Raw genomic sequence first — 25,901 nt, 5'->3', positions numbered from 1 at the left:
GCGGCTCAGCGGTGGAGGAGACAGTTGTTGGTGGGCTCCCTTGTGAGTTAAAAGAGCCAGGGCTAATCCACTGAGCAACACAGCAGGCAGGTGGTAGTCATGGTGGCACTGGGATGGAGAGTGACAGATAGGCGGAGGGAAAGACAAGCCCGGAAAGGTTTCATCTCACTGAAACCTGTCTTTACACCTACAATGCGATAACGCCACTAGACACGTGCGTGTGTGCGTGTGTGTTGTGTGTTTCCATTCCTTTTTCCAAGGCAATTTTCAAGGCACTCATTTGCTTTATTGGACTGTACGCAAAGTTAGTTTAATAAAGTATAGAAGGTGTTTGAAAGAGGTAATATAGAAACAAGGAATGAGAGAAAAATGATTGACTAATATTTGTACTGTAACATATTTACACTTTGTGGAAGATAGATAGATAGATGATAGATGATGGATGGATGGTTGGATGGATGGATGGATGGATGAATATAGATAGATGGATGGATGGGTGGGTGGATGGATGATAGATAGATAGATAGATAGATGGACGCTTGGATGATAGATGGATGGATGTATGAATGGGTGGATGGATGGATGATTGATAGAAAGAGATAGATAGACAGATGATGGATGGATGGTTGGTTGATAGATGGATGGATGATAGATGGATGGATGGATTGGTGGGTGGATGATGATAGATAGATAGATAGATAGATAGATAGATAGATAGATAGATAGATAGATAGATAGATAGATAGATAGATAGATAGATAGATAGATAGATAGATAGATAGATAGATAGATGGATGGGTGATAGATAGATAGATGGATGGGTGATAGATAGATAGATAGATAGATAGATAGATAGATAGATAGATAGATAGATAGATAGATAGATAGATAGATAGATAGATAGATAGATGGGTGATAGATAGATGGGTGATAGATAGATAGATGGGTGATAGATAGATAGATAGATGGATGGGTGATAGATAGATAGATAGATAGATAGATAGATAGATAGATAGATAGATAGATAGATAGATAGATAGATAGATAGATAGATAGATAGTTGGATGGGTGATGATAGATAGATAGATAGATAGATAGATAGATAGATAGATAGATAGATAGATAGATAGATAGATAGATAGATAGATAGATAGATAGATAGATAGATAGATAGGTGGGTGGGTGAGTAGATGGATAGATGGATGATAGATGGATGGATGGGTGGATGATAAAATGGATGGATGGATGGATGGATGGACGGATGGATGCATGATAGATAGGTAGATAGATGGATGGATGGGTGGATGATGGATGATAGATAGGTAGATAGATAGATAGATAGGTGGGTGGGTGAGTAGATGGATGATAGATGGATGGATGGATGGATGGATGGATGGATGCATGATAGATAGGTAGATAGATGGATGGATGGGTGGATGATGGATGATAGATAGTAGATAGATAGATAGATAGGTGGGTGGGGTGAGTAGATGGATGATAGATGGATGGATGGATGGATGGATGGATGGATGCATGATAGATAGGTAGATAGATGGATGGATGGTGGATGATGGATGATAGATAGGTAGATAGGTAGATGGATAGATTCTGATAGGAACACGTGTAAAACAGGTCTGTCATAACCAGTATTCAGGAATATTCCGGTGAGCTTGCACAGCACCTTCAATATTAATGACTGTTTTGAGATTTATACTCTCGCAAAACAAGCTTCAGTTCCCCCCGCAGCCCGAGTATTAAGTGGCTTCCTGTTCGCCATCTTGCCATGCCGACGATTTTGACATGGAGTCAGATGGAGCAGGAACACCACAGCTAGCCTGAATATTGCATGAGCAACCTGTCTTCCTGATGGTGGAACATGCTTTAAAACCCTCCTAATGGCTCGTTTTGTGGCCATCTGCACTCACTAGCTCACAAAGGTGAAAATCACATTTGGCTTCTCCGCTTGGGACCAGACCAAGGAGCCACAACTCTAGCCTCACACACACACACGGACACACACACATGCTCACTCCGACACTCCGATACACATTTTCCAGACTAGCTCTCTGTCAGGCTGTACTGTAAAAACACTCAGTCGTTTATCCTATTGGTTTTGATTCTCCCTGAAATCAATGTGAAACATGCAGTACCTCCAACCAAAAATAGCATTAGCATAAAATCTATGGCTAACCTGCAGCCAAGAGCAAAATCCATTTAGTTAAGTGAATTCAGGTCGGCATCACGGAGCAAATGAAAAGCCCAAATTGATTCATGCAGTTATTTTTTTTTTTTTTGCAGGTTATTATATCAGGGAATAAGGGCGGAGGTCGGGCTTAAAAGCATGGCAGTATACAAGATTTTAACTCACAAAAGAAGAGCAGGCTCAGGGTATTTCCACTGGTTTGGGAGGAATTAGAGGTGTGCGTGTGTGTGTGTGTGTGTGTGTGTGTGTGTGTGTGTGTGTGTGTGTGTTTGGTAACAACTCTTAACAGCGAGTGACCGACAGGCCAGAATCACACAGGAGGCAGCTTGCTGCCGAGCATCTGCTGGCAGATTTGCATATTAATTGACCCGTATTAACTCTAAACAGAAAGAAAAAAAAATCAATCTAGTTTATGACCCTCCAGAAATATCAACCTCCATCCTCCGCCTGTTCCCGCGGAAATACACTTCGGCCTCTTTTTGAACAACAATCAACAGATAATACTTTTGCCTTAAAGACGGGATTTGATTTGATTTATTTATTTTTTTGTCAACCAGCCCGGGGCCTCTCTTTTTTTTCGAAAGTTCCTAAAATTGGGGGGGGGGGGATGTTTTTTCCTGCGCGAGTTTTTCAAACGAAGGCGAGAAAGGAGCGCGGTTTCCATCTTCCAGCCTATTTCTGTCTCGTGTGTATTCAGGGAGGCCTTCCGAGCCTTTTTTGTGCTCCCTTGCTTGTGCGCCCGCATGCTTGTGCTGCATGTGTACGTGTTGCAGGAGGCTGCATGCGGGTGTCTACGTGTAAGCGATTGTGTGTGTGTGTGTGTGTGTTTTGTGTGTGAGAAGGGGGGAAGGTGGGGGCGCCGAACATTTGTCGAGAGGAGAAACATGTGCGCAGGCAGGGCACAGATGGTGGCTCCGTATCGGGATGGGGAAGACGGGGGTGGGGGTGGGGGGGTAAAGGTGGGCTGTCTGGGCGCTTGAGTAAAACTCCGAGCTCTCTCTCTCTCTCTCTCTCTCTCCCCTCCCTCTCCCTTTTCTTCCCTCTCTGTGTCTCTACACCCAGCCCCCCTCCACCCCCACCCCACCCCACCCACCCACGCACCCTCCCCCAGCCTGTTGCATAGGACCCTGTAGATAAATGGGAGTTTAATTCAATTAGGAGGCAGGCCACTGTTGCCGCCTCATGGCGAGGGCCTGCCCCGGTGGAACCACCCCACTCTTCCTGCCGGGCACACCCCGGACATGGGTGAATACACTCAGATGATGAGGCGTGCACACACAGCACGCAAGAAAACACACACACATTAATAACGGCCACGGGAAAACAGAAATGGGACTCGGATAAAGGGAACGGGAACAGTTTCGGCAATATATTTGTCAGGAACGGGATGACGCACCTGGATCGGCCCAGTCTTCCCCTGCACCACCTGCCCGTCTATGATAATATGATAATCCTCTCACGTGCGCCTGGATCACTTCCAGCCTCTAGCCACTAGGCAGCGACCTCATTTCCACGGCAACGTCTGACTTACCTACTCTCCGTCTCACACACACACACAGACACACACACCTCCCCCTCCAGTTGTTCACTCAGGTGATCTGCACCGCTCTCAGGCGAGTGAGAGAGAGAGGAGCGAGAGAGGGAGGGAGAGAGAGGGAGAGGGGGAGGCTGTTTTTTTCTCCCGTAGCTTCCACCTCATCTCTCATTACCTAGCAGCCGGCTGGAGAACGTGGACGCGTCGAATCACCTGGAGCGCCTGCCTGCCTGCCTGCTCGTTCTGTTATCATATCAAACGCTCTCCCGTCCATCCTGTTGTGCGTGTTGTGTTTCTTTTTTCCTTGTGTGTGCGTGCGTGTGTGTGCGTGTGTGTGTGTGTGTGTCTGGGTATGGACATGCGGCCGGGCTTTTGCAATGCTGGAGTGCAGAAAGAGGAAGCGGGGTCGAGGAACAGAGACTTACTTGCGTGGATAACCCGCCTCCCCCCTATAGCATACGGGCAACCTAAGCCGGTTCGTCTTTTGGACCGAGGGACTGTTTAAAATGGAGGACTGGGACGTGCGGGTGAGGGAGAGGGGAGAGGGCAGGTGCGGGCTCCGCAGACCGACCGAGGAGCCGCGGGGGCCACGCCTCTGGAGAGGCCGGGCCACGGAGACGGCTGCCGCTTTCGCCTTATTCGGACCACATATGATATGTGTCAGGTATGGTGCACACCTGTTTGCAGGGCATTGGTACCCCCCGGGGGGGGGGGCATGCTGAGCGGCCGTGGCGAGAAGTCTGTCTCGCCACGGCCGCTCAGCATGCCCCCCCCCCCCCACCCTCTAATCTGTCTGCCGTGCTGGATGGATTTACGAGTTCGACTGCGGTGGTTTTCATAACTGGAGTTATACTTATGCGATTAGGATTTATGAATTCTGATGCGTGCTGAATTTCATCCCCGCCGTTGCGTCGACGGTCGCCGGAGCTCCACCCTTCACCACCTCCTCTATTGATTTGCATGAATGGAGGATGAAGTGGAGTGTTGTGAATGGGGGGGGGGTGTGCGGGGAGCGGCCATTGGCTGCTGTTAATCGAGGCTTGCATTCAACCTCACCCCTGGGAGGGAGAGAGAGAGACAGAGAGAGAGAGAGGAGGGGGGGAGGGGGGGAGGGGAGAAAGACAAAGAGATAGAGCAAAAGATACTCCGGAGGTGCCTTCAATGAAGGTTTCCTCTCGCCTGGCTCCACCACCTGCGCTCGGGGCTCGGCGCCTCGCAGCAGCAGCAAAAAAAAAAAAAAAAAAAACACACACACACACTTGGCCCACTGTTCACACACTGATCGATGTAACATACCTTCCCTCAGCCACCTGCCCGGAACCGAGAGCCACGGGGCTGCGGAGGCATAAAGTCATTACCCCTAAAACAGCTGGAGGCATTTGTTTGCATAAAAGAGGCCATTCTTCTTCGTCCTCTTCCTCGCTGTATCTGACTGGAGCAGAACGTAGGAACAGAGAGGGGATGACGGAACCGGTTCAGCGAGGGAGGGTCAAGATTAATGTGTCTTTGTGGAGGGAGCGCCTTAGCGGAGAAGCGGCAAAGAGTGAGAGAAGAGGGAGGGGAAGAGGAGGAGGGGTGTTGTGGAAGAGACAGAGATGGGAGAGAGAGAGGGAGAGAGAGAGAGAGAGAGAGAGAGAGAGAGAGAGAGAGAGCGGTGTGGGGGTAATGCGAATCTTGTTGCCGCTTTGTCCCCGGCTCTGTGAATGAGCACAAAGGATCGATCGCCAGAGAGGTGACGGGGCTGAGACAATGGACCTCTGGGAGATCAGCAGGTCGGAACGGCGGCGCTCGGGCACACAATGGAGGTGCGGCAAGATGGGAGCGGAGGGTAGCGCTCCATCAAATGTGTCACTCGGGAACAAAAGCCCGCTCTCTGGGACTCCACAGAAAGTTTCCCTGGGCTTTGTGTTTACACGAAATAATACCTACAAGAGACGCCGGGCCGGCTCTCGTCGTCAGGTGCCTATGGAATACACGCCGTATTGTGTACGCACATATGTAAACGCCAAGCGCGCGGTTGTGCGTGTAAGTTAGAAGCCGTGGGGTCGAGCCGGTGAGGCCTTTCATAAATACATCAGCAGAGCGCCCCAGCCTGCCGCGCTGCCCCCGGTGACATCTGCCACACTGCCAGACCCATGTGACCCGGCAGGCAAACACTGGATGAATCACTTTTGTTTGGGAGGTCACTGGCTTTTCTCAAGCCGCCTCCTGCCCACCGCAGCACAGACACACAACAGCCCCTGCACGGGGCCAAGTATCTGAGCAACATACGTGCGGCAACAAACAAGCAGGACTTTTCCTTTCCGGCACTTTGCTGGACTGTAAACAGATATGCATGCTTCTGGGTGTGCTTTTTTTGGGGTTTTTTTTTTTTTATATGGGAAAAATGTTTTTCGCAGAATCCGTCCTACATGTACATCGTTTTTGTGAAGTCTTGAAACGCGTCAGTCAGGGAATCCACGTTTTTGGTTGTTTTTGTTTCACGTTTTTATCCGTCGTCTGATCTTTTCAGAAGTGTTCGTCTCCCCTCCTTGTTAAGAGCAGCGGGGTCAGAAATTCTTTCAGCGAAAAGGCAAAACCACTATTGTTAGTGGTCCTGTGGGGGTGGGGGTTGGGTTGGGTTTGGGGGGGGGGTAAACAGGGCGACTGAGAGACGTGGAGTGAGATCATATTATAGCCGACGTATACCTAGACCACACAACAAGCATTCACGTCTCACTTTTCAGCTCTTTCTTTCCCCGTCTCCCTCGCTCTCCCTCTCGCTCTCTCTTTTTTTTCCTTTCTTTTTTTTTTTTGATCCAAGAGGGCATTACCCTGTCTGAACTCCCCCTAAATCCTTGTGGTCACACCTCTTATTAAAGAGGGTTTTGTCCCACGCCCTCCACCCCCTCCTCTGCTCTTGGTATTCAGCCCAGGTCAGCAGATTTCGGCCCAGCCCACCGTGGCTCCCCTTTTTAATTTGCACCTGTTGCGCAGTTGTCCGGGAGGCAAGTGCCGAACCATACAGTCAGACAAAGATCATATTATGAGCAGATATGCACAGCCTAATCTCCATGTACCCAAAGGGGAAGAGTAGAAAAAAGAAAAGGAAAAAAATAGGAGCGAGAGATAAGCCACATTCTGTGTTATTTTTCCCTGGGAACCTGTGATGGAATGGCGTGTTGTCAGGATGTAAAGGTTTACGGTTGGAAACCGTCAAGGGGAACCAAATAATATCCGAAACGAGCAGTCGGGAAGAAAATGCTTCACTTTAGCCACTTCCCACTCAGCCTTCGGAGCTGGCATTCGCCTCCAGAGATAAGGCACATGAGAGCTTGTTGAAATATTGCTTTATTAGGCATACCCAGAACTCAAAATGAACCTGAAAATTGTTCTCCCCTCTTTCTTTTTTTTTCCTTTTCTCTTTTTTTTTTCCACCCTCAGGGCCCTCTTTCCTGCGTCTAGTTCCCATGATGTCATGGCTGCTTACTTTCCTCCGTTTTTCTGTTATTCCATCACCCTCCCCTTCTTTCTTCTTTCAGCATATTGCTGATTTTCTCATGCACCTTTATCTGAGCACACCAAAGCGGGGCATTTTTATGGTTTACCGTTCATGCCTCTGGTTCCAAGCGGAGTCTAAATCAAGTTTATGTTATCAAGTTCAGAGATGTAATATTTACAAGCCTACCATTTCAGCTCTGTCCCCTGGGTGTCTGGGCTGAATACAAAAAAAAAAAGGGGGGGAAAGAAAAGAGGCTTTCCAACCTCTCGACCAAGGAATGTGACTTTCGCCTCCTCTACTTTGAGCCATGCCACTAGAGCTATGGGCGGATGTTGTTTTTGAAACCTAACAGCCTGGCTTTGTTTGTGTCTTGCAGTGCTGAACTATGAGAATGTGGTGGAGACAGGCTCGGAGACAGACGAGGATGACAGGCCGGTGGTCTCGGGGGAGAACGGGCTGGCCAACGGGGAGGAGGAAGCGGGCAGCCCTGCCGGCGTGCCCACCCTGGAGGCATCACCCAGGGTCGCCCATGCCCTGCTGTCCTACCGGGGCCAGGAGGGGTCAGAGGGCAGGGACAGCCGGCAGAACCACCACGCCTGGCGCCTCGGGGACGACACACACAGCCACCTCAACGGCACTGGTGAGCAGTGAGAGTGTATATGGATATACATACATACATGTACGAACTGTAACATACAAAACATGAATGTGCACACTCAGTTAAATATGGTGTGTATGTATATATATATAGAGAGAGAGAGAGAGAGAGAGAGAGAGAGAGAGAGTGAGAGAGAGAGAGATAGGTAGATAGATAGATAGATAGATAGATAGATAGATAGATAGATAGATAGATAGATAGATAGATAGATAGATAGATAGATAGATAGATAGATAGATAGATAGATAGATAGATATTTTCATACATAGTACATACGATCGGGGAAATTTCTACTTCCAATGAAGCCACCATAATGTACGAACTGTAACATACAAAACATGAATGTGCACACTCAGTTAAATATGGTGTGTATGTATATATATATATATATATATATATATATATATATATAGAGAGAGAGAGAGAGAGAGAGAGAGAGAGAGAGAGAGAGAGAGAGAGAGAGTGAGAGAGAGAAAGATAGGTAGATAGATAGATAGATAGATAGATAGATAGATAGATAGATAGATAGATAGATAGATAGATAGATAGATAGATATTTTCATACATAGTACATACGATCGGGGAAATTTCTACTTCAAATGAAGCCACCATAATGTACGAACCTTCCATCAAAAGGCCGATTAAAATTAAAGAAATATTAGAGTCAAGAAAAGTAACCCTGGGAACTAGATGAGAAGAAATACGTGATTTCCTATAAGACCAACAACTCGACATCGGAAAGCCCCACCATCCTGACATATATCAAATCGAAGGCCGGGACCGGAGTCTTTCAATAAACCAGAAAACAAGTTAAACATGGAATAAGACACGGGCAAACCAAATACACAGAAGACCGAAGCGATACGGCGAGTACTACGTGTTTGTGTTTGTAGCGTTATAAAGCTTAGCGGTTATTCTTCAGTAAGCCCTGTGATGGCCCAGCGGCCTGTCCCGGGTGTCTCCCCGCCTGCCGCCCCTGGTGAGTGCCGGGATAGGCTGCGGCCTCCCCACGACCCTGGGTAAGGATAAGCGGTTTGGATAACGGATGGATGCATGCATACAGCCCTACACGCCATATTTAACCGAGTGTGCGCTTTCATGTTTTGTATGTTACAATTCATGTTGTGTGACGGGTGCCTCAAGGAATATGCGAAAGGTTGAAACTCGAGGTCACATCGTGCAAAAGAAAACAGCTTAGCTTTTGCAGATAAGTTGCTTTTGTGTGCGCGCGCGCGCGCGTGTGTGTGTGTGTGTGTGCGTGCGGTGATGTTTTCGTAATGACCTAAACCCGTTCTCATTTTATCTTCCGAACACGGTTTCTGATTGCATCCAGTAGGAAGGACACAGTGTGACACAGTGAGAGATACGAATTCCGACCATCTCCCTGGCTGAGCTTGACACACACAAACCGTGCAGCCTGTCTCTCCACTCTTCATGCCATGTGGGCAAAGAGCAGACACGCCGAGTTTGTGTCTACATCTCCTCTATGGGCTGCAGAAGTTCCTACCAGTCACCTTAACTCACAGACTGATGTTAGCTGGCAAAACCGCCAACCCCTCATCACACCTCTTCATCACACCTACTGTATACACATCCTGCGTGCTGCATCTCTCGTCTCTCACACTTCTTTCATTTTCTTATCGTCTTTTCTGTGTCGACTCCTGCGGATGAGAGCTGTTCGTCCTGTGGAAGGCAGCAAACGCTACCCTGGTTTCTCCCCCCCCCCCCACCCTTTGTATTTTCCAAAGACTCGAGTAGTCCCGGTGAGTGCCCATCGGCGGAGCAGAATATATCGCGGTGTTTTTCCACACACGGCGACGTTTTGATAGATTAGGCCGCGCGAGGGGGCTTATTATTATTATCATTGAAAATCACCTGGTTAATTGAGGCCCCGTAGCATTATTGATATATTATCTCAAGTGTTTTATGTTGGAAATTTAGATTACAATAATATTCAGATTGCACATGACCAGCAGACGTGTTGGCACATCGTAGCTGTAATGTGAGCAGACCAATCAGCAATGAACAAATACTCTCTTTTTCAAACCTGTCAGCCATCAGACTTCTCCTTCCTCACAACCCCCCCCCCCCCCCATCCTTCCGTCTTCCTGCGCTCATCTGCATCGGTGACAGAACAACCAGTGTCAGCAAGGCCACAAAGACAAATACTTTTAATTAGGAGGCAAACGGGATTGTTAAAGTGGGGGGGTGGGGGGCGGTGGGGGGGGGCAGGCCCTTGCAGGACTCATTAACAGCCCTAAATGAAATTTGGAGCTTTATGATGGCCATTTACATGCATAATAGGCCCACCATTCTAGGGCTGTTTGACAGATACAGAGTGCAGCAAGAACTCATGTGAGACACCCGCTTTAAAAGAAGGGGGGGGGGGAGAAGAAAGAAACGGACCGGCGTCGCCGATCTGTCTCCACTAATGACCCGAACTGGGAAATATTGCAGAGTTTTGAAAATTGAGCGCGGTCCAAAGAGCAAAATGTAAATGAAAAGCGCGTTGCTGGGGGGATTGCGAAGACGTTATCATTATCATAATCACGGAAAAGCTGTAAAAGAAATCAGTGCCAGATTAGCGCATCTGCTACAGTTAGTTTGCTAAACTAGCAAAGGTCTTTAATGTGATTCGAACTACCGGCGTGCTAAACATATACGCAGCCATTATTTCTGTCATTGGCGCCAAGGATAATACGAAATCTGCACGGCTCCGACAGCAACTTTAAAAATATCTGCTGTGTTTTCCCAGAAAGTGTCACCACTTAGCTGAGAAGCAGAACCGGTTAGTAGCCATTTTATCGAAAAAAGCTGCTCCCATCTCAATATCTCAGCTCGGTGCTCAGTGATGTACCGAATTGGGTTTTTTCCAGCTCTAGCAGCAGAGGTGGGGGACTTGAAGGTAGTGAAAAGGGAAGCAGAGCTGAAGTGTGGCAGATTGACTCACATCGAGAACGCATAAAAGGTCGAAACAAGACAACCACAAACAGAAGTGAAATGCTCATTTCACTGTCACCTCCATCTTGTCTCCCTCGCTCTCTCTCTCTCTCTCTCTCTCTCCCTCTCTCTGTCTCGAAAAAAAAAAAACAAGACTGAAAATACAATAAGCCTCCATTTTATATCCCATGCACAGTGCACAGTGTAAGTGCCGCGGAAGGAGGGGTGGACTGAAAATAGCACGACACTTGAGTCTAGTGTCTACATTCTGCGACAGCGGCACAGGGTGTGACTCATATGCTTTTGTCCTCCCCTTCCTTGCTCGGGGACGGTAACCCACAAAAAGCCCTATGTCAGAGAATGCCGCTAATTGTAAAAAAAATTCTGGCAACGCTCGCCCTCCCACCCCCAGCGCTCACCGGCAGACGAGCCACATGATTCTGGCATGTGCGTTTTGTCTGTGCAGTACGGTGCAAAGCGTGCGGTGACGTCAGAGTCGTTGGAAGGTAGACTTCGAGTCCCCAAACTACAGTCACACGTTGCCATCACAAGAGGCTTGCAAAACCGGCCAACTTCCGCAATAATTCTGCAATTCATTATTCCACTTCCATCCTTTGTTGTTCGACAACGTGATTTCTTAGGAGATGATCCCCGTCCCATGTTAAAACCCGGGAGTTCTCTGGGGCTTTGGGTAATTATGTCACCGTCCCCCCTCAGGCCGGAAATGCATTTGGTCAGTGGACCCCCATAGACAGCCATTGGATTTATGATAGCAACTAGTGTCGCTGTGCAAATGCTCTTATTCTTAAGGGCGTATTCTGCCAAAAGAGTCTCGTTTGCTGGTTAATCGTTTACTTTGCTTGATTGATTATTCGACTTATTTTGATTGATCGAGTCATTTGATTGCATCACTTTGGATTTATTACTTTATGGTTTGATCCTTTATCTTGAATGACAGTTATTTGGAGTGGGTTTTTTTTTTTCATGTGTGGAATTTGTCTTTTATTTTCTGAATACAGCAAACTCCTTTCAGTTTGATGGTAATGCAAATTTCAGGCCAACTTCAACCTTATACTTAATCTATTGTGTCGTTGCATCGACAAATACTGACTAAAACGCTATCTAAATTTCGTTCTTTCATTTCTTTCTTTTGTTTTACTCATTTCTGCCTTTTCTCGTTTCTCTTTTTCACATTGTGCACGCAAGCTCTTAAAACAGATAAAATACACATCGGTGTCATTGTGTTATTCTCAAGTGTCAAAGTGAGTTGCAGAGTAAACCAGTTTTGTATTGTCCTTCGGTATAACCATCCGATCTCCCGTCATCCTACAGGACAATATCTTGTGACTTGTCTGAGTCACAATTTACAGGCTGCAGAAAAAAAAAAAAAGAGAGAGAGAGAGAGAGAGAGAGAGAGAGAGAGAGAGAGAAAAGCACAAGAGGTTCCTGGAACTCTTTGCTTATGAGGAAGGAAGTTTTGAAAAATGACCTGCAGCAAACAGCAGAGATGGGGGCGTGGGGGAGGGGGATTCACAGCAACCCCCCCCCCCTTCCACACACACATACATACATACATACATACATACATACATACACACACTATGCGCATGCACGCATGCACACGCGCGCGCGCACACACATGCACACGCGCACACGCGCGCGCGCACACACACACACACACACACACACACACACACACACACACACACACACACACACACACACACTTCATCGTTTTCTGTTTTGGGGTGGTTTGTGTTCGTGATGTGGGGGTCAGGGTGTGTGTGTGTGTGTGTGTGTTGTATATCCCTTCCTTTGAAGGGGAAGCTTATGATACTTGTGACTCCTGTTGAGGAGTCACATGAGAAGGCCCAGGAGCAACAAGCACAATAGGCACAGTATATGTACACCCCATTGGCCTGTCTATCCCTCATTATCTGGGAAATACCTTCATATTATGAGCCGTGGTGAATGGAAAGAGGTGCTTGTTAGCTGTCAGGGCACCGTAGCCACGGAGCATTCCAACTGACTTAGCCTCCAGTGCTGTGGAGCAGTCATACTCCAATTTATTTTCAAACTGTGTCGGGCACAGTTGAAGTGTCGATTAAATGCCTCTTTCCTCTCCTTCACAGATGAAAGGAAGGATGAATATGAACCCTTGGGGCCCGAGGGGTCTCTTCATGCTGTGGGTAATGGTACAGGTGAGTCCATCCCTCTCAGTGCCCTTGTGAAAGACCCCCCATACCCACAACAGACACCACCAACAACACCGCCACCAACACCAGCATAAAATCTCCTGCAGTAGCATGAAATGGACGGGCATGGTTATTCGCCAAGCTAGTGTTGCATGTCGTTCAGGTGATTTACCTAATGGGAAACACGCTTGCATGCAGTCAGGGGCCCCGCGAGATGCGACCCCTCCCAATGCATTGAAATGAAGGAGGAAAAGAAAGGGGGGGGGGGAAAAAGTAAAACGAGCAGTAGTGCAGCGCAAATAAAATTTTCCACAATTGAGTTTTGACCCAAATCTTGTTTGTTTGGTTCATGTTCCTTCAAATTGGTCGCTACACGACAATAAATATTCCATTTGCCTTTGCAGCCGTAGCACTAAGGATTGTTGCAACAAAACTTTCCTTTCCTTAGCGTGGAAGCGCTTGTTTTCACAGCTGCACACCTATTCATATTGGAAATGTCAGCGGCAAAATTGGTATTCAGGAAGTTTATCTTTAAATGTGAAACGCAGCTTTCTGAAACAGTTGAGACGTGTACCTGTTATTTAATAAAACAATTTACATGATCTTGAGATAAATCCAGCACATTCAGTAAATGATTTGTGCTTCTCGGTAGCTCCTATCTGCATGATGATCACATTTACTGCTTGAATAATGTCTAAAAAATATGAAATAGGATTAATAAACTCGGGGAATCTAATTGGCTCCTAATTAAATTACCAGCAACTGCTGGTACATACAAGTGAAAGAAAAAAAAAAGTTTTTTCCCCACCGTGAAATCCTGTTCACATAAAATGATGATGACATTATCTGTTACCTATTATCGCTTTTCTGTTTTATGTGGAAACCATTACACAGTCGTTAACAGTAACTTCAATGTATACGCCTCTTTTAAGTAGTGCCCTAATGGTTTCCTCTGTGATCCTCATTACCGTTACATCGGTCTGTTTTTTCCTCACAACCATGTTAACATCTTGTGAAAGTGGACGGAGACTATCAAATCAGCTTTTGACGTCCATTTCGCTTTTCAGTGAAGGTACTTGAAGGCGTCTCGGAGTTGGACGAGTACCTCTTAAAACGTAAACTGGAGGAGAGCGACGGCCATCCAGCCAGTATTGCTGAATACCTGCAACGTGGTGACACGGCCATCATTTACCCAGAAGCCCCCGAGGAAGTGACACGGCTGGGCACGCCGGAGGCCATTGGTCAGGATGAAAATGAAAATGGTAAGTGTCTCAATACAGAAATTATAAAGCAGCTGATTTTATTTGGAATCAAAGAAGATTGAATCAGTTCATCCGGATACAATGTTTGTGTGTATTGTACTGTATTGTTTATAAGTGGTGGGGATACCTGCAGTCAATTTAGACTGAAGATGTCACTTAGTTGAGTGATCGATCAATCAATCAATCAATCAATCAATCAATCAATCAGTCAGTCAAGTTGCATTTTATATAGTGCTTTTCTAGCTGCAACACCCACTCAAAGCTCAAACTCAAAACTCAAAGAGTGATGAAACATATCTGTCAATAAACGCTGTATCCAGATGAACTGATTAAAGCTTCTTTGATTCTCTTACCTGGATTACTGAGCATACATCAAGAAATTTTATTTGGTAGTTTTACCCTTGAAGATCATAGATATACATGGCACCACATTGAAAAAGACACAGCATTACAAAGATGTGGGTTTTTTTGTTTGTTTTGGGTTTTTTTGTTTTTTTTACATTCTAAGTTTATCGACAAATGGAGGCTGCTGAGCTGTTTCAAGTTAATACTTGGTCACAAACGTGCAAAATATATCATTTTGTTTTGGCTATTTTAACAAGCAAGCCAACATTTTTAGATTTTGTTTGATTTGGTTTTATCTGATTTAAACCATGCCAACCTCTCTATGTGTAGTCATGCAAGATCTTGATCTCACTATTCATGTTTTGTACCCCCATTTCTGACTGTCTGTGCCAATCTAACACTGCTGGATCACACTAGGTGTACGTACAAAAACAAACAAAAAAAAAACTTTTTTGTTATTTCTGATTGTAAACATCAGAGGGAGATGTGACCTGAACACTCGAGGTCGCAGATAAACGTTCCATACTTCCTCCGTTTACACCCCAGACCAGGCTTGGTACCCCATTATGCCCCATTAGTCGACCCCTGACCCCTCTTCCTTTACCCCTGCGCAGATCTGCCACCTGGCACTCCGGATGATTTTGCCCAGCTCCTGACCTGCCCTTACTGTGACCGGGGCTACAAGCGCCTGACATCGCTGAAGGAGCACATCAAGTATCGCCACGAGAAGAACGAGGAGAGCTTCCCCTGCCCCCTTTGCTCCGAGACCTTTACTCATCGCACACAGCTGGAGCGCCATATGGCCACACACAAGCCAGGGAGAGATCAGGTAATATATAAGATACGGGATGATTCTCTATTTGTCTGTCTTCCTCCTTAATCCTTTTTCTTTCTTTTTTTCTTGCTGTTTTGCTTCATTTGAGCTGTGTTTCACTCCTGTGTCTTCCCACACTGGCTGATATGCAACGTACACTACCATTTTCCACGCTGCCCCTTTATTCATTTTTCCTTTTATATCTCTAATTAGAATGGCTTTTATGGCATCCTCATGGCTACTACACGCACCTCTGTGGAATCATATTCTCCCACATGAACGATTAGGTTTGTTAACGCTGCTGTCCTACTCCCCTTCTTCAAACAAAGTTCGTTTTCAGTTTGACTTCTTTCAAGAATCAGACCCTGTGCTGCTTGTTAGCAGCTGCATTTTGTTGTGCTCCCCCAAGCTTCCGCCTACAGTGAGGCATGCGTGGGATGTGCAAGCATATTGACTTCCTCGGGCCATCTGACTTTTCCCATCAGCTGTGGCTCGAAGTGGAACTGGAACAGATTTGATTAGAAATTAGCACTAATAAAGATAGCACTAGATATAAGCCATTTCCTATTGTTTCAAGCACGGCTTTTCAGTGAAAAAAAGGCCTTGCATTTTCTCAGAACAGCACAGGGAAGCCCAATAAAAGCTTCTTTTTTTTTTGTGCGGTCCGGTTCGCCGCGTATCCATCTTTCCTGGGCTCGCTTTCCAAAACTTATATTAGACCATGTAAATAAGCAGTGAATCATTCAATTTTCCAATTATACTGTGATTATAATGAGATTTCCTGAGTTAAGCCTGTCAGCTTCGGACCTCAAATTTGCCTGAGCTCACCATAACAGAAGCAGTAACTTGCCGCTACCCCCTCCCCTCACCTGACCCCCTCTCTCCTTCTGACTGCCTTAAACAGGAGCAGATGGTCTTTTCCCCAGTGATCTAGAGTATCATAATCCCCAAATGACTTTAAGTGCTTGTTTATTTGTGTACTTCCTCTTAGTTAAATAGTTAAAGGAAGACTAAGGAGCGGTCCCGTGACTACCTTAGCACATCACATCACAGTGCATGAGGATGTAAAACTAGAACTGCGAAGAATTTTTTCTTTTTATCGTTGTAGCCTTATGCACGGTGAGAGGAAATTAATTTCTGTATTTCCAGCTACCAGTGCCGTTCCCCTCTAGATTTTAGATAGAACATATTATATGAAATCTAAATTCCTTAAGTCACATGCAAATTACACACATCTCATACACAAAACCAGGATTTCCATCAGCGTGTTCATTCAGTCAACATGCACACCTCCCACCCCTTTTTGAATAAACTTTTTGCATTTGCATCTCCCCTTTTAGTGTTTTAGTTTGTTTATCTCTGCTCATTTGAATTTCAGATGAAGGAAATGCACCTACACTAAACTGTTACCTTTGAACAAAGTCAGCCCACACTGTTTTCATAATGTGATAAATACTTTGATTATACAATCTCATATGTAAAATCAATGCTCATACATGAAGAGCTTTTGTATGTACCAGAACGAGATTATGAAACATTGTGAAATATCTAATATATTCTTTTCATGGTCATCCCCTTGTAATCTCCTTGACTTTCTGTTAAGCAACTCCTACTCTTCCTCGATTGGGTAACTCTAATATGAAATATATATATTTTTTTCTCATCCCAACAGCCCCAGCTGCTGAACGAGGGTGCTGGCAACCGTAAGTTCAAATGCACCGAGTGTGGAAAGGCCTTCAAATACAAGCATCACCTGAAGGAACATCTCCGCATTCACAGCGGTGGGTATTCCCGAGTTGAATGTATTCAATGTATTCAAATGACAAGTAAAACTGATAGTGATTCTTTTTAGGCCCTGTCTGTTAATGACTCATTCCATTTAAGAATAAATAGTTCAGAAGACTTGTTTTATAACTGACTAATTCAGGCTTATGCATGGTACCATAGCTCAGCAAGCCGAGGACTGAATGTAGATTGTTCATACATGATGATTGGCTATTTTGCCAACTTATGAGCTTTATTAGGTTTCAAATGACTATAAATGACCTTATTGTACACCACATTTACTCCTTATAGTAATAAAATCAATCCTGTGTATGGGTAATGTACTTTCACATATTCAAATATCATAATTATGAATTTAATATTGCTGATACAAAATTGGTTGTATAGTAATAAAAAGTATTACATTAAAAAAATCACTGGAAAAATTATGCATATTTTGTGTTATCTTACAGGTGAGAAGCCATATGAGTGTTCAAACTGTAAAAAACGGTTCTCACACTCGGGGTCCTACAGTTCCCACATCAGCAGCAAGAAATGCATTGGCCTGATTGCTGTTAATGGACGTGTACGCAATGGAAACAATGCCAAGCCTGGCTCCTCCCCTAACTCCACCACTTCCTCCCCTGGTAGCCCTGCTTTGGTCCAGCTTCGTCATAAACTGGAGAATGGACGGCCACTTGGTCCACAAGACCAACAGGGTCAACTTGACATCAAAGCAGAGCCAATGGACTTCAATGACTACCGGCTACTCATAGCATCGCAGCACGGATTTGGGGGACCAGGTGCCTACATGAATGGAGCTGGCCGTGGAGGAAGCCCTCTTGGAATCCATAGCTCCTCACAGAGCCCCCTGCAGCAGCTGGGGGGCATGGGGCTAGACCTCCCCTTGCTGGGCTACCCAGGGTCTCTTGGAAACAACCTAAGTGAAGTGCAGAAGGTCCTCCAGATAGTGGACAACACAGTGTGCAGGCAGAAGATGGATGGTAACCCAGAGGAAATCTCTAAGCTCAGGGCTTACATGAAAGAGCTAGGAGCACAGATGGAGGAACAAAAGCTGGCCCTTTCCTCTTCACGGGCAGGTTTCCAAGTGGTGGGCCACAGCAGCCCCACCAAAAGTATCATCGACTACACACTGGAGAAGGTCAACGAAGCCAAGAGCTTGATTGATGACTCCAAGAGGCAAGTGGACATGAAGAAAGAAAAGTCCAACCACTCTGTTGATCTCAGCAGTGAGGAAAAGTCTCATGAAAGTCTTTCCCAGTTCGTGCAATTCTCCTGTCAGTACTGCAAGGAGACCTTCCCCGGGCCTATCCCACTGCACCAACATGAGCGCTACCTGTGTAAAATGAATGAAGAGATCAAAGCAGTCCTGCAGCCCAGTGAGAGCATTCCTGTCAGCCGCAGGGGTGTAATGCCATCAGAGCAGCCAGCTGCATTGCTGTCCAGTGCTCTTCCAGAAAGGGCTGCCACCAGCCCCATTAACCCTTTCAAGGACCATGTGTCAGTACTCAAGGCTTATTTTGCCATGAACACTGAGCCCAACTCAGAGGAACTTTTGAAGATTTCCATCGCTGTGGGACTTCCTCAAGAATTTGTCAAGGAGTGGTTTGCCCAATGGAAGAGCCAAAATAACCATGGAAACAACTTGAGGAAAAGGTCACCCCCACCTGACCGCAACTGCCCTGAGGTCAACCACAGCCTAAACAGGTCACCCATGTCCTTGGCTCAGCAGGTCATGTCACTCTCTGCTGCAGATTTACATGGAGGCTCCACCAATGGTGATTCCTCCCACAGACTTTCAAAGGCCAACCAGTTTACAACCAACAGACATACAGGGGAAAAACCACTAGACCCCTTGGACCACTTAAGGAGCAGCACTCCATCACCCCTCAACCTCTCTTCTACTTCATCAAAAAACTCTCAGAGTAGCTCTTACACTCCAAACAGCCTTGCTTCTGAGGATGCCCATGGGGACATACCATTGGATTTGTCTCTGCCAAAACACATGGCGCACAATAAGGGCATCTCATTGGGGGAAAAGCGGCTTAAAGTGAATGGTTTCATGGTCGAACGTAATGGTGAGGCACCAACAAGGGAACAGGGGTCCGGGCCCCTGGATTTAGCCAACATCAAGAAAGAGTTCCTTGGCTCTGACAACAACACTGGAGGGAACACTGGCCATCATCTTGAGAAAAGTACCAGTCCCATCTTTGGGATCAATCCCTTTGCTGGTGCTCCCATGTACACATCCCTGCCGCCTCACGGGGCCTTCCCTCCACCCACCTTCATGTCTCCAGCACAGGCTAGCATCCCAGGCCTTAGGCCCTACCCAGGGCTGGATCCAATGAGCTTCTTGCCCCACATGGCCTACACTTATGCTACAGGGGCAGCCACGTTCGCTGAAATGCAACAGAGAAGGAAGTACCAACGGAAACAGGGTTTCCAGGTAAGCTAGCAAAGCATCGATGTTAAAAATCCTGCCATTGAAGCAAAATTTGGCTAATATTATTACATCACTGCACATTGTCACTCCCATTTCATTAGAAGCAATATACATCTTAATAGAAGTGTAATTTTTAGCGTCAAATATGGGATTTAAGATTCTCCTGCATTTCAATGCAATGGAAAAGCATGGAGCTGTAAAAGTTTGCCCCAAAGCTATTATTTGACTAGCCTACTTTCATTATTTGCAAACCCTGCCCTAATTATGCATTGATTTATCCATTTTTTTTAATAAAAATGTGAAAAATATGTTAGGGTAACCTGTCTAAGCATTATCATCGTATAAGCATGTCATAGTTTTGCATGTCCCTTAAATCTCTCCTCCACCACTGTCCCCTTCCTTCATCATGTGCTATCCTGGCAGTATCAGTTTGCTTAAATTATATCCTTTGTAAAGAAAATAAAGCAATGTTAAAAGGGGTGAACACCATCATCTATTTGGGAACATAGAAAAATTGAGCTTTTTGGTTATTCAATCTACAGGGTTAGTTGGGTCAGGCAACATTAAGGTTGTAGCATCTGTTTTTATTCCTAAATTGTTTTAACATGTGATAGGTGCTTAGTCAGTCATCTGTACTTCCCTTTTACAACATGTTTCATTAACAGAGCGATTTGCAGGCTGGACCCAAAACTGCCATTCACTTTTCTATAGACAGAAACAAATGTGTGTGGTTGTATGCCAAAGGACTGAAAATTGATAGCATAAATGCAGTGGTCGATGATTTACAACACTTTTAATTTCCTTTGTTTATATTTCTATTTATTTATTTTACTGTAGCAGTAGGATGATAGATTCTACTTATTCTTTCTCTAAGGAGTACTGATGTGTCTTGTGATCATTTCATCAGGCGTGTTTACAGGGTAGCTGTCTGTTTTGCAGGTACGAATGATCCTTGTATAACTCAACAATAGAGTATTTAAAATGCCCCCTATGCCCCCCCCCCTTTAAAGTGTCTGCCGGCTGAAAAGGGACTTACCCAGTTTGGACCCACTAAGCTCTGTCCAGACTTGGGATCATAGGGGGGAGCAGAAGGTGTCTCTCTCTGTGCGGAGGTAACAGGTGTGGATTACTAAAAATACTGTATTGAAAAATCTGCTTGTGTCTCATAGGGGGAGCTACTGGACGGCACCGCAGACTATCTGTCAGGCCTGGAGGACCTGACAGACAGCGATTCGCTTCTCTCCAGGAAGAAGATTAAGAAGACTGAAAGTGGTATGTACGCGTGTGACTTGTGCGACAAAACATTCCAGAAGACCAGTTCCCTCCTAAGACACAAATATGAGCACACAGGTATATAACATTTGGACACTTCTTTTTTACCCCACCCCCTATGTTTTTGTGCCCCTCCCACCTCCCCTTCATTATTTGTGTCTTCCAAAGATCTTTTTGTTCCATTCTTTATTTTTTTGTTTTTGTTTTGTTTTTGTTTTGGGTTTTTTTTTTGTCACATAGCTCCCCTTTTGTAGCTCTTTTATTTTTTTTAATTCCTCTCTTTTTCTTTTTTGTTTTTCTTTGATCCAAACCATGGCCTTTAACATGCTCCTTTCTTTTCAACAGGGGGTAGGGCTCTTTGATACGTAAAGGATTACATAAACACTCAGCATCACAAACTTAAACAACATCTCCCAGGGCGTTCCATTCATACGGTGTTCTCACGATGTGTGCGTGTGTGTACGAGTGTGTGTGTGTGTGTGTGTTAAAGAGAGAAGGCTGGGTGAAGCTAGAGAGCGTGAGAGAGTATGCTTATTTACATGCTGTGACTGTTGCCGTTTCTGTGTATTTGTGCATGTTTGGAGTGTCACTAGGTAACCAGACAGATCAAAAAAGATAATATTCATTTACTCCCTCGACGGACAGACTCATAGCGGTAGTTCAGTCGTCAATTCCAGATTGGCCTGAAACAAATAAACCAGCACCCATTTCACAGGCCAACTGCCCTCTGGCCTTTATATTACTGTGTGTGCATCGCAGGAACACTTGCACAAAGCACACCGTACTCTCAACACACACGGACTAACACCTCTGACTCTGATTTTTTTGTTTTTTTTGTTTTCCCAGAATGCCAGGTCCCCCCGGAGACCTGCCTGTGTGGCAGCTCTGGATCTTTAACAAAAAAAAAAAAAAAAATCAATATATGTGACCTGTTCTCTTTCACTAAATTGCATCATTTCTCGCTCACATCCCCCTGTTGCACAGTACAGGAACGCTCCACGAGGAATCCACCGTCTCGTTTATTTTTGCCCCACCGTGGGGGTGTGTGTGTGTGGGGAGGGGGCACTTTAAGTATGCCAACTATGGAAGATGTTACAGGCATTCCAAGGCTATTTGTGGCTGTGATTTGCCTGCATGTGTGCGTGTTTTGTGCAGTCTGTGTATGTGAAGAGGTGTGCATGTGTGTACGCACATTCCGGTGCGTGGTTGTCTGCATGTGTGCATGACTATTGGCATTCACGGCAAAAACGGGGCTTGTGCGTGTGTGTGTGGGATGTGCGCATTGGAAGAATGTCAGTGTAGGGGCCTGCTGGTTTGGCATCGAGGAGCTCCATTCTGTTAGAAGTCACATTGAATTAATATCCGAAGGGACGAAGAAGTAGTAAATCCAGGAGTCAGATTGTGCGTCTGTTATCGTGTGCCTTTGTGCGTCTGCGTGCATGTGTAATTGGGTCTTCCATCTACGTGTGAACACATGAGGACGGCAGGGGGTGTTACGGAGGTGAATTTCCTCCCACGTATCACCCGTCATATTACCGTGCGATAGTATCGTGTCTAATCCTAGTGAGTTTGAATCTGGCCCATGATGTCATGAACACGCTCCATCAGTGAGGCCAGACTGCTTCAGTTTCACCTTGTCTGGTGCTCCTGGCATCCGATCTCTCTGGCTTAACTTGTCGCAGTCGCAGACAACCACTTAAAGCAACGAAGCTTCTTGTTCCCAAGCACCGTCCACCTTAGCAGGAGCTGAAATTAGCGCAAAGATATTCATGAACTAGCAAGGGAGCGGCCACCTTGTAGGTGTACAAATTCGGCATAATCCCAAGTACGCACAGATGTTACGATTTCCTTTTCTTGTCCCGCAATGTGTTTGTCATGTAAATGTATTTCACCATTTTTGAAGAGCACAAAGTATTCCTTGTTGTTGATGTCGATGTGCACACTCGACATAAAATTGGCTCCTTTGAGTCACGCCAGACTCATGTAGCCGCTACTGCACGTTATTCAAAAATCCTCCTTTAGTGGACGTGTTGAAATAATTTTTGGCATGTTTGTATTGTGTCTCTGCTTAAACTTACAAACTCTTAGTCCTCTTAGTAACACCTCCTCTCTCCCCTGTTTTCTTGTGTCTTCGAAGGCAAGCGACCACACCAGTGCCAGATCTGCAAGAAGGCCTTCAAACACAAGCACCATCTCATCGAGCACTCACGGCTGCACTCGGGTGAGAAGCCCTACCAGTGCGACAAGTGCGGCAAACGCTTCTCTCACTCGGGCTCCTACTCCCAGCACATGAACCACCGTTACTCCTACTGCAAGAGGGAGGCCGAGGAGAGGGAGGCCGCCGAGAGAGAGGCGCGGGACAAGGGCGCCCTGGAGCCCACCGAGCTGCTGATGAGGAGGGCCTACCTGCAGGGCCTGGGGCCCCTGGGCTACTCCGACCCCGAGGACCAGCAGGAGGACAGTGGTGGCACCATCCTGAGGGATGGCACGGAGGGAGGAGGTGTGAGAGGACGAGAGAGGCAAGTGGAAGAGGCGTACGAGGAGGTGACAGACAGACGGGAGGCAAGTTTCAGGGAAAGAGAGGAGGAGGAAGAGGAAGAGGGCAACAGCAGGAGCCTGGGTGTGCAGATGGACCCGACGACGAGGGACGGCGACGAGGGCAAAGATACGACACATTCGATGGATGATAGTTCAAGAGAAGGGAAAACAGACGGCAAGTCGGACCAGGACGAAGCAGACTGATTCAAAAATAGCACGGTAGAGAGGAAAAAAAAAGAAAAAAAGAAAAGCTTTCAAAAATATTTGTCATGTTGGTTTGTGTCATTTCCTTTTTTTTTTTTTCATTCTTCCAGCAAACATGAAACTTGCTCTGTTTCAGAATAACAAGGCAGAGGCTCGGTCTTCGGAGAGCTCTCTTGCTTTTCTTTTTTTTTTCTGAAGATTGTAAAGATAGACTCAAGATGCAATGTGGTGCCTGCCAACATCAGAGTCGTGATCACAAGCTGGGTGGGATTGTTTAAAAATCCACATTATGCAAAAAAGAGAAGTAATAATGATTATCATTATAATTAAATGAAATGAAGCTGTTTTTAATGTACAGTATTATAAAGGCCTAAAAGCTGTGTGGTGCTATAATGTTCTTAACCTTTCTGTTTCTCATCGTGTTCATACCCCAAACCAGGAAATTGCACTCTGCCCTCTTAATCACTACAAAAACACTTTTGGAAAAAAAAAAGAGAGAAAAAAAAAGTCTATGGATATTTATGCCATGCTTGAAGACTCGGTAGCAGTCTGTCAGTGTTGTATTTTGTCTGCCACTTACTGTGATGTCCTTGGTTTTTACCCTCTTTTTGCAAGGCGAACTAACCACACAATTTTGGGCCTCACAATTTCTTTATGTGAAGGAACTTTAAACCTGTGTGATTTAAATATGTTGATGTGAGTCTTAAAAGTGGACAGAGGAGTGGAGAAAAAAAAAAGTAAAGGGGAGAATAACAAAATATGAAGGGCTCCGTATAAAAAGACAGAGCCTTTGTGTGTTTTATTTTCTCAAGAGAAAGCCTTATATGCAAACCTTTTCACCTGTGCGTTTCTGCAAGTGCCATCCTTGTACAGTGTAAATCAGAGTCGACCTGTGTTATCTTTGCTCTGGCTTCAGTATTAAATGAATATTTCACCTTGTTTATGAAGTACCTATGTCAGTATTAGCATAGATAGACAGCAGTTTGTTAGTTTACATGTTTGTGCAATTTTCTGTATTTTCCATGACCTTTTGTCAGTATTACTTTTTTGTTTTTGTTTTTTTTTTCTTGATTTTTTCCAACATAAATTTCATTTTGTTTTTATTTTAAGATTACCATTTTATTTATGTGACTCATTTTATATTTCCTAATTTTATTTATTTCATACTGTAGTGTACAGTATTATAGTTCCTCAACAAATAGATATATTTTAGTAAAAAGGATTCTGTCATTGACTATTGGAGCAAAATATGAATAGAGCGTCTATGGTATTTGGAAATTTTCAATTTTTTTTGTTTTCTTTCCTTTCAACTACTGGAAATTCTAAATTTGGGGAACTTTTGATACGATATTGTTAAAACACTGTATTTTTGAGAGAAAAAAAATCCACTTTATTCATCCCGCTGAAGAAGTGAAGAGGGACTGTTGATGATGAAATTCCTGAAATGTCTGAAGTATTATTGAATTTTTAATTTCTCTTGGAAATGACCATGCTCGAATAAATGTAGCCAAATTAAATTTTAATAAAGCTGTGTTATTCTTCTTGTACTTCTTTTACCTCTGTTAACAGGTTGAACAATCATAGACACCCAGTGATCATGCGCCACCGCCGCTTTTAGCTTCCTCGTGTTACCGTCAGATTACATTTCAGTAAGATCATCACTGAGTCTGCAACAAATCCACATCCACAGCGAACCAGAACATTGCTGTTTCATTCTTATCGCCGGCCCTCCAAGTAGACTATTTTGATTCAGGAAGTCCACCAAGCAGAATAGGGATGCTTTTAAGTTTTCCCAATTAATTATGGATGACATGATTATTATAACAACAGAGCTTGCGTGATGATATTAGTGGTGCTTTACAATGAACTTTTACAATGTTTTACAACAGCGGGCAGCATTGTGAAATCTATTGTTCTGCCTGTAGTTAGTGTAGAGTTGGAGTGTTACAAATTAAACCATCACACTGACTACGGATGGGGGGGGGGTCCATACCGTGCTTTTACAAGAAGAAAAAAAAGAGGAAGAAAAAAAAACATCTTGATTTTCTTTGATTTCCGAAGCATCAAAAGTATAGAGAAATAGAAAAATCATTACTTTTTGGTTAGTCTTACTCCGAGGCACATGCTCATAAAACCAGGTTCAAACCAGGGAACGTCTGATCAAAGCAATGTCTCCTTGGTTTGCAAGGCCTACTGTGTAATCTCACATCTCACTCTACTAGATGTT

General features: G+C 45.1%; 1 protein-coding gene across 3 annotated transcripts in view; it reads left to right on the top strand.

The window, feature by feature from the left end:
* zeb2a (zinc finger E-box binding homeobox 2a) overlaps positions 1 to 25,221 on the top strand; it is a 63,321-nt gene extending 38,100 nt beyond the window's left edge. The window contains exons 3-10 of one of the 3 annotated variants that reach the window (XM_056289015.1): positions 7,595 to 7,858; positions 12,949 to 13,017; positions 14,079 to 14,273; positions 15,233 to 15,447; positions 17,105 to 17,213; positions 17,670 to 19,663; positions 20,830 to 20,932; positions 23,070 to 25,221. In XM_056289015.1, the coding sequence (XP_056144990.1) occupies positions 7,595 to 7,858; positions 12,949 to 13,017; positions 14,079 to 14,273; positions 15,233 to 15,447; positions 17,105 to 17,213; positions 17,670 to 19,663; positions 20,830 to 20,932; positions 23,070 to 23,674 (3,554 nt within the window). In that variant the 3' untranslated portion in view covers positions 23,675 to 25,221. The other 2 variants (XM_056289014.1, XM_056289016.1) reach the window with 2 other exon arrangements.
* The last annotated feature ends 680 nt before the right edge of the window (positions 25,222 to 25,901 follow it).

The sequence above is a fragment of the Lampris incognitus genome, chromosome 11 (genome assembly GCF_029633865.1).
Source record: "Lampris incognitus isolate fLamInc1 chromosome 11, fLamInc1.hap2, whole genome shotgun sequence".
Lineage (NCBI taxonomy): Eukaryota > Metazoa > Chordata > Actinopteri > Lampriformes > Lampridae > Lampris > Lampris incognitus.
This window is presented reverse-complemented; position numbering and strand designations above follow the sequence as displayed.